The sequence below is a fragment of the Vicugna pacos genome, chromosome 7, assembly GCF_048564905.1.
Source record: "Vicugna pacos chromosome 7, VicPac4, whole genome shotgun sequence".
NCBI lineage: Eukaryota > Metazoa > Chordata > Mammalia > Artiodactyla > Camelidae > Vicugna > Vicugna pacos.
This window is the reverse complement of record NC_132993.1, coordinates 49426759-49444456: the sequence shown is the minus strand read 5'-3', so window position 1 is coordinate 49444456 and position 17698 is coordinate 49426759. Positions and strand designations below refer to the sequence as shown.

The following is a 17698-nucleotide window of genomic DNA, read 5'->3' as shown; positions in this document are numbered from 1 at the left end:
CATTTGTCTTTTTTTTTTTTTAGATTAGCAATATCATATGTCATTTTTCTTTCTCTTTTTGGCTTACTTCACTTAGAATAACAGTCTCCAGGTCCATCCCTGTTGCTGCAAATGGCATTATTTTATTCTTCTTTATGGCTGAGTAATATTCCTGTGTGTGTGTGTGTGTGTGTGTGTGTGTGTGTGTGTGTGTGTGTGTGTGTGTGTATGTATCTATATCCCTATCTACCTACCTACCTATATCACATCTTCTTTATCCAGTTTGGACATTTGGGCTGTTTCCATGTCTTGGCTATTGTAAATAGTGCTGCTGTGAACATTGGGATGCATGTGTATTTTTGAATTATATTTTTCTCCAGATATATGCCCGGGAGTGGTATTGCTGGATCATATGATAAGCCTATTTTTAGTTTTTTAAGGAGCCTTCGTACTGTCCCACATAGTGGCTGCAACAATTTACATTCCCACCAGCAGTGTAGGAGGGTTCCTTTTTCTCCACACCCTCTCCAGCATTTATCTTTTGTAGAGTTTTTAATGGTGGCCATTCTGACTGGTGTGAGGTGATACCTCATTGTAGTTTTGATTTGCATTTCTCTAACAATTAGTGATGTTGAGCACCTTTTCGTGTCCTTGTTGGCCATCTGGATGTCTTCTTTGGAGAGATGTCTGTTTAGATCTTCTGCCCATTTTTTTTTTTTTTACTGGTTTTCTTATGTTTTTGATATTATGGTTTATGAGCTGTTTGCATATTTTGGAAATTAGTCCCTTATCAGTTGCATCATTTGCAAAATATTTTCTCCCATTATTTAGGTTGTCTTTTCATTTTGTTAGTGGTATCCTTTGTGCAAAAGCTTATAAGTTTAGTTAGATCCCATTTGTTTATTTTTCCTTTTATTTCCACTGCTCCAGAAGCTGGTTCAAAAAATATATTGCTGTGATTTATGTCCAGGAGTGTTCTGCCTATGTTTTCCTCTAGGAATTTTACCTAGTATCTAGTCTTATATTTAAGTCTTTAATCCATTTTGAGTTTGTTTTTGTATGTGGTGTTAGAGAGTGTTCTAATTTCAATACACAAATTCAGTTCAATCCCTATCAAATTACCAATGATATTTTTCACAGAGCTGAAACAAAAAAATAATAAAATCTGTATGGAAACACAAAAGACCCTGAATAGCCAAAACAATCTTGAAAAAGAACAGAGCTTGGGGAATCTCGTTCCCTGAGTTCAGACTATACTACAGAGCTACAGTAATCAAAACAGTATGGTGCTGGCACAAACCAGACACACAGATCAATGGAACAGGATAGAAAAGCCAGAAATAAACCCACGCACTTATGGTCTATTAGTCCGTGACAAGGGAGACAAGAATATATAATGGAGAAAAGACAGTCTCTTCAGTAGGTGGTGGTGGGAAAACTGGACAGTTACCTGTAAAAGGCTGAAATTAGAACATTATAGACTCGTGTTGAAAGATACCCATTACCTCCAGTCCTAATGATTCTGGAATTACCAGCAGATTATGCTCCTTCATTTATTCTGATACATACTCAGCTAGTCCCAAAAGTTCTGGAAACTCCTCTTTATATTCGACCTGCTCATCCTGAATCTGGCCTCTGCTTAGTTCACTCAACATTCAACTTCACAGTCTTGTCATCTTTCAGATCCCTTAAGTGCCTTGAGGTGTTTGACCTAAAACGCCACCACCCTCCATGAAATTCTCTGTTTTTGCCATGTTGAAGGTTTTATAGTATCTTATATAAGTTGGATATTGGGCCTCATTCACAAGGAAATTATGCCTTAGGTTGTAAGACCTCTAGCATGATGTAAGGAAGGCCCCTTTTTCATGGTCCACATCTCTAACTTGAGAAAGCAGGGAAAAAAACATGTAGAAAAACAAAAAACCACGTTGCAATATACTCAGTAATATTTGGTTTTCTTCCTTCCAAAGTGATAGTTATACTCAAGTGTCTGATGAATATGCAAAGTGGTTCCTATTTTCATCCACCTGTAACTCATTCAGTGATTTTTTTTAATCATTGATGGCGAGAGTCTATAACAGACCAAAACTACTTTGATAATAAATATTTAAAATGAGATCCTTTTTGGTTTCCTATTGGCAAGTTGAATGATGGCATTTGTAAAGACTGTAGAGGATTCTGGCACTGATTGCTCTACAGATTTTCTGCCATGATATTTGGAGAATGAGCTACTTTTTTAAGAGCTACTACGTTGGGCTTATTGGATTCTCATGGGTTTTGCTAAATGCTATACTTTCCTTTGTAAATGTTCTTTAAGTATTTCAATTAAATGGTGATTTATTTTAAAAATCAGCAATAACAAATGTGTAATAGAAGCCAAGTATTACAGAATGCTTAATCTTTAACAAATACATTCAGCGTCATTTCATATTTATTTAACATACACTTGCTGTCTAATTTAATCTAAATTAAATGGTTGCTTGAAACCTATAATTTAGAGGGTTCCTGAACCTCCTTGTATGACAGGAAAAATAAGAAATCATCAGTTTTGCCCAGAGGGTAGATACTTATCTTTTAAAATCAGATATTTTTGTCTTGAAATTAAAAACCTAGATCATTTGGGGAATAGAATTCCAAGGAATGTTTTTGGCACTGAGACATATGTCCTCCTTTTCCTTAGAAGAGAATAATTTGTTTTTATACCATTCAACAAACATTTAAAATTTTGCTGACACACATTTGGCACTTTGACAATGAATTGTCTATTATCTGTCTTTAGAGCTATCTGTTTGTGAGGAATGTAAAAATTAAGACCCAGTAATGGGGTGTTTATTGTTGTTTGTTTTTTAGGAAGAGACCAGATAACTTTGGGTACTATGCATCAGGTACTATGTTATTTGAAAATATCAATTTTAAAAAGTTGTGAAGTAACCACAAAGACAAGTAGAGCAAACGAGCAGATGCACTTTTTGGCAGTGCTCGCTGCAGGTGTGGCAGTGAGCGTCACAGAGTCAGCTGGCCGCGGGGGGTGCTGTCAAGTACTCATGCTCTAGTGACGTTGAAAAGCAAGGGTTACTTTGAAAAGGAATTAGGGTTTTTTATTTGCAGAGGCAGTGGTGGTGGTAATATATTTCTTTTCAAACTGATAATATCAGGAAAATCAAAGTAGATTTTCCTTTTTCTGAACATCAGTTTTTATGAATGTAAGTTAAAGCTTTAGTAAGAAGATGGGTAACAATCATTTATATTTGATGAGTATTATTCTGACACAATTCGTGCTTGACTGTAGCGCTAATACATTGAACTAGTGCTTCATTATGACTTGAATTTAAACACAGCTGAGAGGTTTGAAGGACAAGTGCTAGAATTAACAAACCACTTTCTTAGTACAGCTTTGCTGTCGGCTGTGGTGCTTGGACAATTTAATTTCTTTATAACTCATTCTCCCATATGGGCAGCTGTGTGACAATTAAATGAGATACTGTGTTTCAGACACTTAGCATGGTACCTGATGCTGTTAGCTTTCAGGAACATTAGTTTCTAAGTGATGTAAAGTAGGGACTGTCTTTTTTGTGCTCAAAACTCCGTCCTCATTGGCCAGCACAGTTCCTGTTACGTAGTAGCTTCTCAACAAATCTCTCTTCAGTGAATGGATCAGCCACAATTATTTTGAGTCCTCTTGAAGACATGGTATTCTAGTTTCACTCTGTAAAAGTAAATTAATGAAATTCCTTATAAGTTTTATAGTATTGTGTAAGAAACAGTCTGTGACAAGGACTTGAGTTTTCTTTTTGTCTTCTTCCCCAAACACTCCCCCTTGCTAATCTTAGAAAAAGATTTTTTCACTTGTACTGGCCACAGTATTTAAGAAAAAAAATTCTTAAGGAAGAAAAATAGATATTCTATAGTAGGTATATCATACGAGCATAACATTTCTCAGGGCTTTGCTTTCCTTTCCTTTTCTCTAAAAATTGCCCTCCAATATCACTGTGGGCCCTGAATCCGAAAAGTTGGATGTTGTAACTTAAGAGTGTAGACTCCAGAGTCAGAGGGTTTAAATTCTACCTCTAGCCTTTCACCTTGGACAAGTACATAACTTTTCTGTGTTTGTTTTCCCATCTCTAAATTGAGAATAATGGTAATGCTGTTCCACAGGTGCATTTATTAGCTGCAGTTAAGCATTAAATAAGTTGTAAAGAGACATCAGTTTGCAGAGGGCACATGGGAATAATTCTGCATTGCACAGGAGGTTCAGGATGTTGCTTAACACTTAACCTTTAAAAGACTAAGGAGTTGGATGGATGTGGATAGGACATTTCATCAGTGGAAGTTCAGAACTGTAGGTACTACTTGATTGCTGTGTTCATCAAATTGTATAAGTAGTTCCTTTTAAGTCAAGGGAAGAGTAAATGTAGGGGCATGGAAGCAGATGGGGCTGGAGAGAGAGATCATGTCTTGAAGGCTCTGAATTTAATCCTGAAAAATGTGAGAAGCCAATGACAGGTGGTTGGGTGGCTGGCATAATAAACTTGGTGTTCTTTACACATGAGCCTAGAGTTTTCTGCCAGCATGTTGCTCATCTCCAGGCCCAGGGTTCTCTCCTAACTCATGCACTCAGCCGTGTAAGACCTCCCATGATTCCTTGAGCACAAGGGGTATTAGTTAGAAAAGCCTTGCAGTGTCCATTCTGATGTGGCCAGTGGTCATACCTCTTTAACAGAGCCCTTGGTTCTTTAGAAGAGTTCACAGTACTAGAAATCTCTCTGCCTAGAGAAGGTCACCGAATTTACATAAACTCAGGTTCATCCAGGACAGGGCTTCTCCAATTCTCTTAAACAAAGTGACCCACAGATTTTGACTTTGGTTCGAGGTAACAGAGAAGCCAGGAGCGCTGACACTCTTTGCTTATCACGACTGAAAACTCATCACAACCTTATTTTCTTCCAACAACCCACCTCTTCCAGATCCAACAGAAGTTTGTTCAGGCTTTGTCAAAAGACTTGTCTTATTCCTCAGCACACTGGCACTTGGCACTCAGTAGGGGAAGTGGGTGGAGAAACCTTCAGGCATATGGTGACATGCATTGGTTACTTCAACTTATTCTAAGTGAAAAGTAAACCTGCTTTACGTGTGTGGATTTTTAAAGAAAAATTATTTGGGGCTCTTCTCATTTATTTTAGGCAGGCAGTAGGGTCAGTGGTTAAGGCTTCAGAGCCTGAAGCTGGAGTTGGGTGCTGAAGTTACTATACTTTACTTGTGTGGCCTTGGGAAAGTTGCCCAACTTCTCTTCATTTGCTCCTCTGTAGAATGTTGGATACTCACTGTAGCTACCTCATAAAGTTTGCGTGAGGATTGAATGAAACCTGTATATGAACCCCAGGACCTGGCACAGGGTAAATATTTCAGAATTGCTAATTGTTGTAGTTACCATTACTACTCCAACTTTGCTTATGGTCTCAGTTTTACCTCATGAACTGTTATTAGGTTATTGATTTATCTTAGACCTGTAGTGTATTCAGGGATATGTGAAAATTCAGTAACTTAAAACACCATCCATTTATTACCTCACGGTTCTGTAGGTCAGAAGTCTGCACAGACTCAGCTGGGTTCTCTGCTACAGGTCTCACACGGTTGGTATCAAAATACCATCCAGGCTGGCTCCTTATGCTGGAGGGTCTGAAGAATAGCTCTCTTCTGAGCTCATTCACGTTGCTGACTGAAATTTAGTTGCTTGCAGTTGTAGGACTAAGGTCCCTTTTCCTTGCTGGCTAGAACCTGCCAGTGTTCCTTCTCACATAGTCCCCTGCATTTTCAAACCATCAGTGGTGCATCAGGTTCTTCTTAGGCTTCAGATCTCTCTAACTTCCTCTCATAACCAACTGGAGAAAACTCTTTGCTTTTAAAGGACTTCTGTGGTTAGATTATCTCAGCCACCATCCTCCAACATCGCTCAAAATCTTCCTTTTGATTTACTCAAAGTCAGCTGAAACATCTTTTTGCCAAACTGCAGGAGTATGTATAATACTCACAGGTTCCTTGCACACTCAAAGGGGAAGGTATTACACAAGAGGAAGAGTTATTGGGGTCATTCTGAGAATTCTGAAATGGAATGGAATCAAGTAAACTTGAATATAACATATTCATTTCAAATTTACTCATTCTTTCAATAGCATGTACTGAGCATCTACTGTGTACCAAGCTATATGCTAGATTTGAAAGTTCATCAGTTCTTGGCAATTTATTTTTTGAAAAAAAATTTAAAGAGTGGAATTGTCTGGAAATACAGGTTTCTGTTCCCCAGACTTATTTTCCCATTCCTCATTTTGCTCTCTGGAACTACAGTACATATGGTCCTATGTCAGCATTAATGAGTAATTCTAGAACTAAGTTTACTAATAGAAAAGCCAAATAAATATAAAGAATGATATCATTTAGAATATATTGTCTGTCTATCTAAGAGAGCTTTTAAATCATGAAGAAGGCTAAGGTGCGGGGGTGAAGAAGTAATGGTTATTGATGCTGCCTGTGTGTCAAGTGTTGGGTGGAGGCATTTTACATATTTTATTTCACTGAAACTAACCAACATAACTGTTCTGTAGCAGAAGTGGGAAGCTGAGGCAAAGATACACAAATGCATAACACTGAAAATGTGTGAATATGCCCACTGTTATCTTCTGAGTTTCCTCTAAGCAGATGTATGTCTTCCATCTATTAAGTTTTATAAAAATGTGTTTATTTTATAATAGCTATCTTTCTCTGTGTTAAATATTTTTTATCTATGTATGTGTCCCTTTTATGTTACTGAGTTCCCTGGAAGCAGGAACTGTATCTTAATCATCCATCTATTTCCCTAGCTGTTGTTAGAATGTGTGCTTAGTAAATACTGGTTGAACTTGAGTAGTGCAAAGTGCTGTGATGGGATCATCATTGCTTAGCATGAGTCTGTCCTGCTCTTGTTCCATCCCACTTGGCCAGTTATGCCTGAGCATCGATGAGAGAAGAGATCCCATGTGTTTAATGCTTTATTGAAAACAGCAGTAAAAACTAGTGATTGGCAAATCAAATTGCAGTTGGGGTTTGGCAAAACAATTTTGTTGAGGGGTGGGAAGGAATGGTTCTGTGATGTCCAAAAGCGTTTTCTAGAGATTTTTTTTCTCCTCACTGGTTTTATATTTGTGTATTTTAAGGGAAATTTAATTCATATGTTTCTGGCTTGTTTACACTTAACACACCAAAGCAATGATTTGTAAAAAATCATTTGGTGTCTAGAAACTCTCTTTAAAGTTCCTTTTGAACTGGAAATCATGTCTGAAAAAATGGGCAGCCTTAATATTCGTTGAGTTGGCTGAATGGTGGGAAATGCTTCGGGTTCTCATCCCAACTCTGTAGTTGATTGTTTGCCTTGATAATTGACCTTTCTGGATCTTAGTTTCCTCAACCTTAAAATGAAAGGATTAGGAATATATGATCTTAAAATTCATTTCTAGATCTGAAATTCTATGATTAAAATATTTTATTAAAAAATATAAAAACTGAATACCTGCTGTGTGCCAGGTTCTGTTCAATGTACTGTGCTCGTAAATATATATATATATATTTTTTTGAAGTGGCTTTTTATGATTAGATATTAATTTAAAACCTGTGTGGTAGAATGAATAATCTTTAGGTATTTACAGGTGAGAAAACTGAGGTTCACATATTTGAAGTATAAGATTTATATGTAAAACTGTGACACATAGTAGGCATTTAGTGACTAAATTCTTGATTTGTAGTTGGATGGATGGTCAAAATGCTAGGCAACCTTTCTTGCCATTTTATTTTCAGGAATTCCTGAAGATAAATGTGTTTCAATTTCATTTTTCCAAAATACTGGCATTGGAGTATTCTATTGTCTCAGACTTTGTTTAGGATACAAACCAACTATTCATTTGTTTTCAAAAGGTGCTTAGAATATAAACTTACCTCCTGGAGCGTCACTGACTAGAGCAGTATAAGGATTTTTACTATACTTGAAAGTGCCTTCTTTGAAACATAAGTAATATTTATAGGGCTGCTTTCTATAAGCCAACTGAAAGATTTAATGATAATAATCTCCGTATTTCTTCTAAAATTGATTTCCGGTTTCAATGAACTTGGAAGGAGTCCTAGGACATCAAATAAATAAAGATCTTAATGTGAAATGAATCTTTAAAATATGTTCATAAATTTACATTTTAAACATGACTAGAAAATATATACCTTTTCCATTATTAAGGTGATACTTTAATGAAAAATTTTCATTTGCATGAAATAAACCTTTTTTTGGCTACAGATGAAAGGATTTTATGGTAGCGACAATGGTTTTGTGAGTTAAATGATCCCAACATCATCAGGAACGAATCACAAGTGCCTACCATATGAGTTACAGCATCGTGAGTCTTAAAAAGGTATTTCTGTGGAAAGCACTCTTCCCATCTGCAGCAATCAGCTTCTGCTTTGAAGTTCTGCTAGAGAGCTTCACAATACATGAGATGGCCACATGCTACCCAAACTTCTCTCTCAACTTGAGTTTGACTGCATTTTCCTAAAGAAAACACAGTAACTTAATGACTAAGGGGTTTAGGGAGGAAAGTGGCTACAATTTTTTAATTATACTTTACTGTATGTGCATTTTTCAGTTGATTCTTCCTGGACATAACTAAAGAAAATATACCAGTGGGTGTGCAAAATTAAATTGCAAATTAAAGCAGGACCAAAGTGTGTAACTCTGTTGGTCCCTACTATATTTCATCTGCAATGAAGTCTTCACGAACATTTAAGGGCCAAATGAAACTAACCTGTTGAAAAAATGAATAACATTGTTCTTGAGGCTTTTTAACCATATCAGAAAGAGTTACAAAAACCAGTAATATATTAGGAGTCAGTGTTTCAGAAGAGACTGTCACTGCTCCTGACTTTCAGTCTACTACCTCTGGCAGCATGGGGGTCAGGGGTTGCCTCTGTCATTCTTGCTTTTTTTTCACTTAAAGCTTTCCTCAACAGAGACTGGAATTAATAGTGGAGAAATACTTGTGCTGAATGGGAGACTGACATCAGCAAAGTTAGGAGATTTACAAGAAGAAATAAAATGATTTCTAATCAATCACTTTGAGTCACTGTTTCATTATTACTCAAATGAATCATTACCCATAGACCTTTCTTGAAAGTTGGCTACTGATTCTAGAGTCTCTTACAGGGTGGCAAAATAGCAATAGTAACTACACGATAGTTTATGGAGAAGTCCCTTTTCAACCGACAGCAGAATTCTCTCAGTCTTGGCCTCTGTGGAGAGTTCTGATTCACTACGTATTTGCAATTTCATAATAAAAACAGACTTTCTGGGACTATCTAATTTCTCTGAGTGTCTCTAAGAATGTTTCAGTTATCCACCGGGCATTGCTGAGCACACATAGGTTCTGAAAGAATGAAATTTATGAAGTTTAGGAACTTCATTCCCATTTTGCCTTTATGTGCTTTACTATGTATGTTTTATCTCATAGTCTGGTTTAAAAAAAAAAGAGAGAACAGCACTAAAAAGAACAGACTTCTTTCCATCCTGTAATAATACATAGTAACACTGGAATCAGATCAGTCCTTTTAGTATCTAGTGGCCACTTCAACCATACAGGAGGATACCTATTTGCAATCTTATATATAAAGCTAAAAACCTAATTACAACTTAAATATCTAAAACAGAGAGTTAGTTGGTATATTAATACATTTAAAATGATATTGTGGAGGACATGAAACATGTTTGCTGTATATTGATATTTGTAAGTGTAAGTTTGAAAAGTATGGTATGATCCTGTTTTATTTTAAAAATATACAAAAACTACAAGCATGAAATACCAAAAAAGTGGAATTGGCCATCTCTGGTTGATATGACTATAGGCTTATTATTATATGTATTATAATTATTTTATTATTTATTATTTTATTTCTTATTAAAATAGATAATATAGTTTTATAATACATAAGAACATGTATCATGTATTATACGTTACATAATTACACAATTTTATTTGGCATTTATAGTTTTCTCTTATTTCCCACATTTTCCACAATGAACATGTGTTAATTTTCACTTTGAAAATAGTTGTTTTCAAATGGAAATTAAAACAAAGCTGGTTGGGGTTGTTTACTTCCACTATGAGTACTCTGCGAACTACTTGGGAAACATTAGAGAGAAGCGGTTGAGACATGCCATTTTGAAGGATGAATCCTTTCGTGTCCTATGGGTTGGGTATTAAGTACATATCTAAAGTTTGATCTTCGAGGCTTCTTAGAGCAACTTTTCATTTCAAACAACTTTTCTTCTGAACTTAGTAAAAATGCTGACACGGTATGACTTCTTAGGCAGAAATAAACCCCCATAGAATATCAGGAAATCAAATTGAAACTGATCATTTTAACCACTACCACATTTACAACTTATTTAATATTCTTTTCAGAAGCAACAAAATTAGATTTGCTTCTAGTGAATCAGTTGAACTGAACAGAGGATTTCTCACTGAAAATGCCATTCCATTTCTCTTCTTCAATGGCGCCTTGGTAGTTACCAGTGTAACTGTGTTTGTTTGCTCATCAGAAGAAATGATATATTACAATGTAGCTTCATTCTCATGTGTGTAATTTAATGCTGATTTAATTAAATTAATTTAGTGCTTCTTAAAATGACCAGGGCACACACAGGATTCTTTGCTGTGGTAGCAGCAGCGTCGTCAGAGTGGCAGTGCTTTGCTAATGCCTAATTCTAGAAGATTTCCTCAAAGGAGCTTAAGGTGCTAAATTTAATTTTGAAGAAAACATTTCTTAGAGCCTTCTGTCAGAATTCAACACATGTGGTAGGGATGACTTCCAAGGCTGATTTTCAGTGAATATGTATCAATTCCGGTCGCTAACCTGATCCTGCCCACATTGACACCCTAGGCATCTGGACTCCTTCCTAAGTACCCCACCCTCTAAAAAACTTCAGGAACTAAAGGTATGTGTGGACCTTAAGAACCCAGTTCCTTTCCCATATCGTATCTGGGATTGCTTGAGCTCAAGATGCACCATGTTCTGCAGACTTATTTCTCACTTGATCACTTCTTTGCCATCAACCCTCACACTCAGGACACTCAAACCTTGAGGAAAACGTTGCTGGGTATGCTCTCTGCTATAATTTTTCAGCTGTGCAGTTTCACTTCGTTGTGACAAGTAGCAGAGCTTTTGTGAAGCTAGAAGTAAAAATTATTAAATGAAACTCGTATTTATGCCCATTAAAATTATGTTACACCTCTAATCAAATAAACACACACACCACTGAATCTTCTTTTTCACATGTCCTGAAAAATAATACCTTGACATTGGTAGCCACACTTAGCTTTTCTGATTCCTCAAATATATGTAAAGCAATAATGGACACAGTAGAACTCAGGTTACTAGAAGTAAAACATTGTTCTTAAATTGTTTACTTTGATTGGAAGAAAGAGCATAGGCCTCAAAGAAGTTTTATTTTTTTACTTCACTTGAATGTTTTGTGCAAGGATAACTCAGTTCAGCTGCCTCAATCTGTGGCTGCAGAGATCACATGAGTAACATGTGAATGGAAATAAACCCTGTAGGTAAAAGAAAGAGGAATTTGGATAGAGATCAAAGATCAACTTCATTCCATTCTTTCCTTCCACTTTTTACTGTCCCATCTAAATTTGGCATTTTACGGGACTTTTTTTTTTTTATTCCCAGAGGAAAGAGTGAACGTAAATCAGATTTGAGACTTTCTCCCTCTCCCCTCACCTCCCTTTTTTAATCCATGTGATTTGATCTGCTCAGTAGTGACTTTAGATAATTGAATTCTCAATTGCTTGGAGCCTTTAGTATGAAAGATATGGCATACTGGTTTGATTTATTATTATATCTTTTTAAGTTATTATATATTTTTAAGTTATCAAAGTTATCACTGTAGCTGTGGTTTAGGTTATAGGAAAAGCTGTCCAGAATATTTAACAATATGATTAGCAGAAATATCTGTCTATGAGTATTATGAGTATTTCTTATTCGTTTATATTCTAGAGTAACTTAATTACTATGTGCTATTAACCTTGACTTAGTCCAAGAATGTTTTTGAGCATTAGAGATCAGAACTTTGCATTACACATTTTCTGTAAGCTTACCATTCTTTTTATAGTAGTTAGGTAAGAAGGTGGAGTTTAATGTGGTCAGCCTCATTCCTAAATGGACTGTGGAAGAGATTCTTGTTGGTATCAGCATGAGGTCCATAGATGTGAAAACTACTGCAATGCTTGAAAATAGTTTTCACCTAATTTTAAAATCTTTTTTAGAATAGTTTTTCCCAAGGATTTAAAAACATGGGATAATTATAAAGTGAATATTCTGACTTCCATAAAAATCATAGCTAAGTGGATAGAATCAGTTTAAGTCCTTCAAGGCCCTGGGGAAATGAACTCATCTTGTTCATGGTTAACCTCAAGTGCTAGACCAACTCAAATTCTGGATAGTTCTGGTTTATTAGGTAGATATGAGTGCATCCCAAGGATTAAAATATTATTTCATTGCTCCAAAATGGAAGCAACTTCGTTTGGTTTTGGGGTCTCATTGCTTGACAGTTTTATAGAGTTTCATTTAGTTCTACCAATGTTATTCTGAGAATTCACTTTCTTTTCAAACAAAAAAACACAATACTCAAGAGAAGAACAAGGTCAGACTTGAAAGCACCCCAGGTAGGCTTGTCAACCATGCATTTTTATTCAAGATACTTCTTTCCAATTTTTATAGATCTAGGAATGTTATAAATACTGTAATTATTACACAGATGGGGAGAAATGAAATAATGTCTTTTGTACTTTAGAATGGTTAATACAGGAAGGTAAAAATTTGAATCAGTGTAAACACTGAAAAATCAAGTAACAAAACTAGAGACACAGAAGATCATTGATTTGCAGGGACTGGGGAGTGGAGAGGAGAGATGAACAGGTGGAGCACAGGGAACTTTTAGGGCCTTGAAACTGTTCTGTGTGATGCTACAGTGGTGGATACATGGCATTATGCGTTTGTCAAAACAATGGAACCATACAATGCAGAGTAGATCCTAATAATAGACTTTTGTTAACCATAATGTATCAATGTTGGCTCATCAGCTATAACAAATATACCATACTAATGCAGGATGTTATTAATAGGGGAAACCACAGTGAGGGGTGGGGTGGTAAATTAGAACTCTGTGCTTTCTGCTCAAATCTTCTGTAAACCCAAAGCTGCTGTAAAAAAAAAGTCTATTAATTTTTTAATGTTTTATTTTTTCTTCTGGTTTTATTGAGATATAACTGACATACAGCACTGTATACATTGAAGTGTACAGCATAATAAATTGACTTACATAAATCATGAACTGATTATCACAGTAAGTTTAGTGAATAGCCATCATCTCATACAGATACAAAATTAAAGAGATAGAAAAAATATTTTCCTTATGATGAGTACTCTTAGGATTTAGTCTCCTAACAACTTTTATATATAATGTACAGCACTGTTAATTATATTTTATGCTGTGCATAACATCCGAAGTACTTATTTATCTTATAACCTGAGTTACGTTCCTTCTGACTGCCTTCATACTATTCTCCCTCCCCTCAAGCCCCACCTCTGATAATCAAAAACCTGTCATCTTTTGCTATATCTATATCCATTAAGTTCATTGCATCTCATGTGTCTTTTAAAGTCAAAAGACTATCTTTAGAATTATGTTTGAATTCCTTTCTCTTTTTTGTATGTGTATCTATTATAGATTTTTGGTTTGTGGTTACCATGAGGTTTATATATAGCAATCTAAATATAAATATGATTATTTTAAGTTGCTGATCTCTTAAGTTCAAATGCATTTTAACTTAAAATGTAACTCCTCTTCCCACATTTACTTTGTACATCTTTCTGTTTTGTATATTCCTTAACTACTTACTGTGGGTATAGATGACTTTACTCCCTCAGTCTTTTAACCTTCCTATACCAAATGTTGGTAAAGATGTGACTAAATTGGGATTCTTATATATACTGCTTCTCAGCGTGAGGATTGATTATAGTCCTTTGGAAATAATCTGGTGTTATTTAGCAGATTTTAAGCCACAACAATTTTACTCTACTGTTGCAGATATGCACCAGAAGACTGTTAGAAGAATGTTCATAGAGGCATTTTTTTCTAATAACAAAACCCCCAAATATCTGAACAGGAGGATGGGTAAATAAATTCTTCTATATTCATTCAGTGGCCTACTAGACAGCAAAGAGCTATAGCTACATGTATCAACAGAGACGAGCTAACAAACTGTGAAAAGAACAAGTTGTGAAAGTATAAAACAATTTGTATAAAATTCTAAAACAAACAATGGAGAGCAAAGGAGTTATAAATACAAACTCAGGGTCCTAATTTCCCACAGTGAGGAAGAGGTATGTTAGAGATAAGTACACAAGGCGCTTCAAAAGTATTTTCCTTAAATAGGGAGGTGAATGATTTATTGATAATGTCGTATCATTATACTTTATAACATATTGGATATTATTTTTTGTATTTATCAACTATCTCATAGGAAAAATAATGTCTATAAAATCTACTGTGTTTTCTCCATTGTATAGTCTTACTTACCTCCTTTGTCAATGATTAATTGACCAAAAGTCTGTGGGTTTATTTCTGGGCTCTTTATTCTGTTCCATTGATCCATATGTCTGTTTTTGTGTCAATACCATGATGTTTTGATTACTGTAGCTCTGTAGTATTGTCTGAAGACTGGGAGCGTTATTCCTCCAACTTCATTCTTTTTCTTCAGTATTGCTTTGGCATTTCTGGGTCTTTTGTGATTCTATATAAATTTTAGGATTCTTCATTCTAGTTCTGTGAAAAATGTCCTGGGTAATTTGATAGGGAGGGATCACATTAAGTCTGTAGATTGCTTTGGGTAATATAGCCATTTTAACAATATTAATTCTTACAATCCAAGAACATGTGATATCTTTCCATTTCTTTAAGTCATCTTTAATTTCCTTAGTCAGTGTTTTGTAGTTCTCCATGTGTGTCTTTCACTTCCTTAGTGTCAGATTTATTTCTAAGTATTTTATTATTTTTGGATGCAATTTTTAAAGGGATTGTTTCTTTACTTTCTTTACCTGCTGATTCATTGTTAGGGTAAAGAAATGCCACTGATTTCTGCATGTTAATCTTGTATCCTGTACCTTGCTGAATTCTTTTATCAGCTCTAGTAGTTTTTGTATGGAGCCTTTAGTATTTTCTATATATATTATCATATCCTCCACATATAGTGACGATTTTACCTCTTCTCTTCCAATTTGGGATCCCCTTTATTTCTTTTCCTTATCTAATTGCCATGGCTCGGGCGTCCAGTACTATATTGAATAGAAGTGGTAAAAGTGGGCATCTTGTCTTGCTCTGGATTTTAGCGGGAAGGCTTTCAACTTTTCACCATTGAGTATTATGCTGGCTGTACGTTTGTCATAAGTGGCTTTTACTATGTTGAGATATGTTCTCTCTATACCTACTTGGTTAGAGTTTTTATCATAAATGGGTGTTAAATTTTATCAAATGCTTTTTCTGAATCTATTGAGATGATCATGTGATTTAAAAAATTTTCTGTGAGTTTATAGTGATAGTTAAGTAATTTGAGGTGATACATATAAAACTACTTTTATAATAAAGGCAGCTAATGGAGACAAGAAACAAATATAAAGCAAATGGAATTGTTTACCTTGTTTACATTAGCCAAATACTATTCAAGTTTTTCCTCCAGGTACATATAGAATGTGTTGTGAAAGGCAGTAATGTCTACTAGTGAACAGCCCGACTGACTGATGTAAATCTTAGTCATGATACTTCTTAGCTGTGGAATCTTGGGTTTTGGTTTCCTCATTTGTAAAGATACTAATAGGACCTAATTTATCAAATTATTGTGAGTATTAAATGAGTTACCACATGGAAAGTGCTGAGAAAGGACATACACAGAATAAATGCTCAATCAATATTAGGTTCTAGTAGTCAATTAACTTTTGATTTATACTTTGAAATGTTCTGTTTGCATTATGGTAGGCTTTGGTCATTTGACGAAGCAGTTGATGACACTGGCTGATGGACATGTGGTGTTGGCTCTAGAAGGAGGACATGATCTCACAGCCATCTGCGATGCCTCAGAAGCCTGTGTAAATGCCCTTCTAGGAAATGAGGTAAAAAACTAAAAGTATAAAAGAGCAGGGGTAAGGGACCAGGAATGTATGCATGCATATTTTTTGTCTTTTTAAAAATCACACGTACTCAGAAAGCACAGTGTTGTTCTTACAACTTTAAGGAAGAAGGCAAAGCGTTAGGTAAGAAAAGTTTACGTGTTCTCATGTTACATGCTACAACTTTTTGCCCAGTTAAAAAATCCATATAGCACTCTCCTCAATCAGGTTATTGGCAGAGCTCAATAAATAAGTAAAGATAACCCTTGGGAGGAGGTGGTTTGTATATTGACCCAGCTAATGAGCATTGAAACACTGAGAAAGAAGTAACTCAAAAGAAATTTCTCTTGATATTTTCTGTAGGATTATGTTAGTTCAGGAGGGAAAAAATGCTTTTTAAAAATGTTCACCTTTATTAAGGTATAATTGGCAAATAGAATTATATGTATCTAAAGTGTACAGTGTAATGATTTGATGTGCATATATGTTGTGATTCCCTCTGTGGAGTTAACACATTCATCACCTCATCTTTTTTTGATGAAAATACTTAAGTCCTACTCTCTTAGAAAATTTAATTATATAATACAGTATTAGTAACTATATTCACCATGTTATACATTAGAATCTCAAGCCTTTCTCGTGTTATAACTGAAAGTTTAAAAACTTTTCCCAACCTCTCCCTATTCCCGCCACTCCGCAGCCCCTGGCAACCACCATTCCACCCTTTGTTTCTATGATTCAACTTTTTGTTTTTAGTTCTATATAAGTGATACCATGTAGTATTTTTTTCTTTCTCTGTCTGGCTTATTTCACTTTGGCATAATACCTTCCAGGTTCATCCCATGTTGTCACAAAAGACAATTTCCTTCTTTTTTATTTTTTTAAAAAATTTTATGTACGTATTTTGTTAATGGAAGTACTGGGGATTGAAGTGAGGACCTCATGCGTGCTGAGCACAAGCTCTACCACTGAGCTATAGCTCCCTCCTTTTTTTGTGATTGCATAATATTCGTGTGTGTGTGTGTGTGTGTATGTGTTACATTTCCTTTATCCATTCATCTGCGGGTGGACACTTAGGTTGTTTCCATACCTTGACTATTGTGTATAGTGCTGCAGTAAATATGGGAGTCCAGACATCTCTTTGAGATAAGAAATAGTGATTTCATGTCCTTTGGATGTGAGATTGCTGGGGCGTATGGTAGTTCTGTTTTTAATTTCTGGAGAGACCTCCCCTACTGTTTTCCATTGTGACTATACTAGTTTATCTTCCCACCAAGAATGCACAACAGTTCCCTTTTCCCAGCATCCTCACCAGCATATATCTCTTCTCTTTTTGATAATACATCCTAATAGTATGTGAGGTGGTATTTCATTATGGCTTGATTTACATTTTCCTGGTGATTATTGATGTTGAACACCTTTTTATATATGTTTTGGCCATTTGTATGTCTTCTTTGGAAAAATACATATTCAGGTCCTT

General features: G+C 35.5%; 1 protein-coding gene across 4 annotated transcripts in view; it reads left to right on the top strand.

Annotated features, from left to right (window-relative positions):
- Positions 1 to 17698, top strand: part of HDAC9 (histone deacetylase 9) — a 638632-nt gene that overhangs the window by 566727 nt on the left and 54207 nt on the right. For all 4 annotated transcript variants that reach the window (XM_072964902.1, XM_072964900.1, XM_015245630.3 and 1 more), the window contains one exon: positions 16088 to 16221. In XM_072964902.1, the coding sequence (XP_072821003.1) occupies positions 16088 to 16221 (134 nt within the window). The remainder of the gene's footprint in view (positions 1 to 16087; positions 16222 to 17698) is intronic.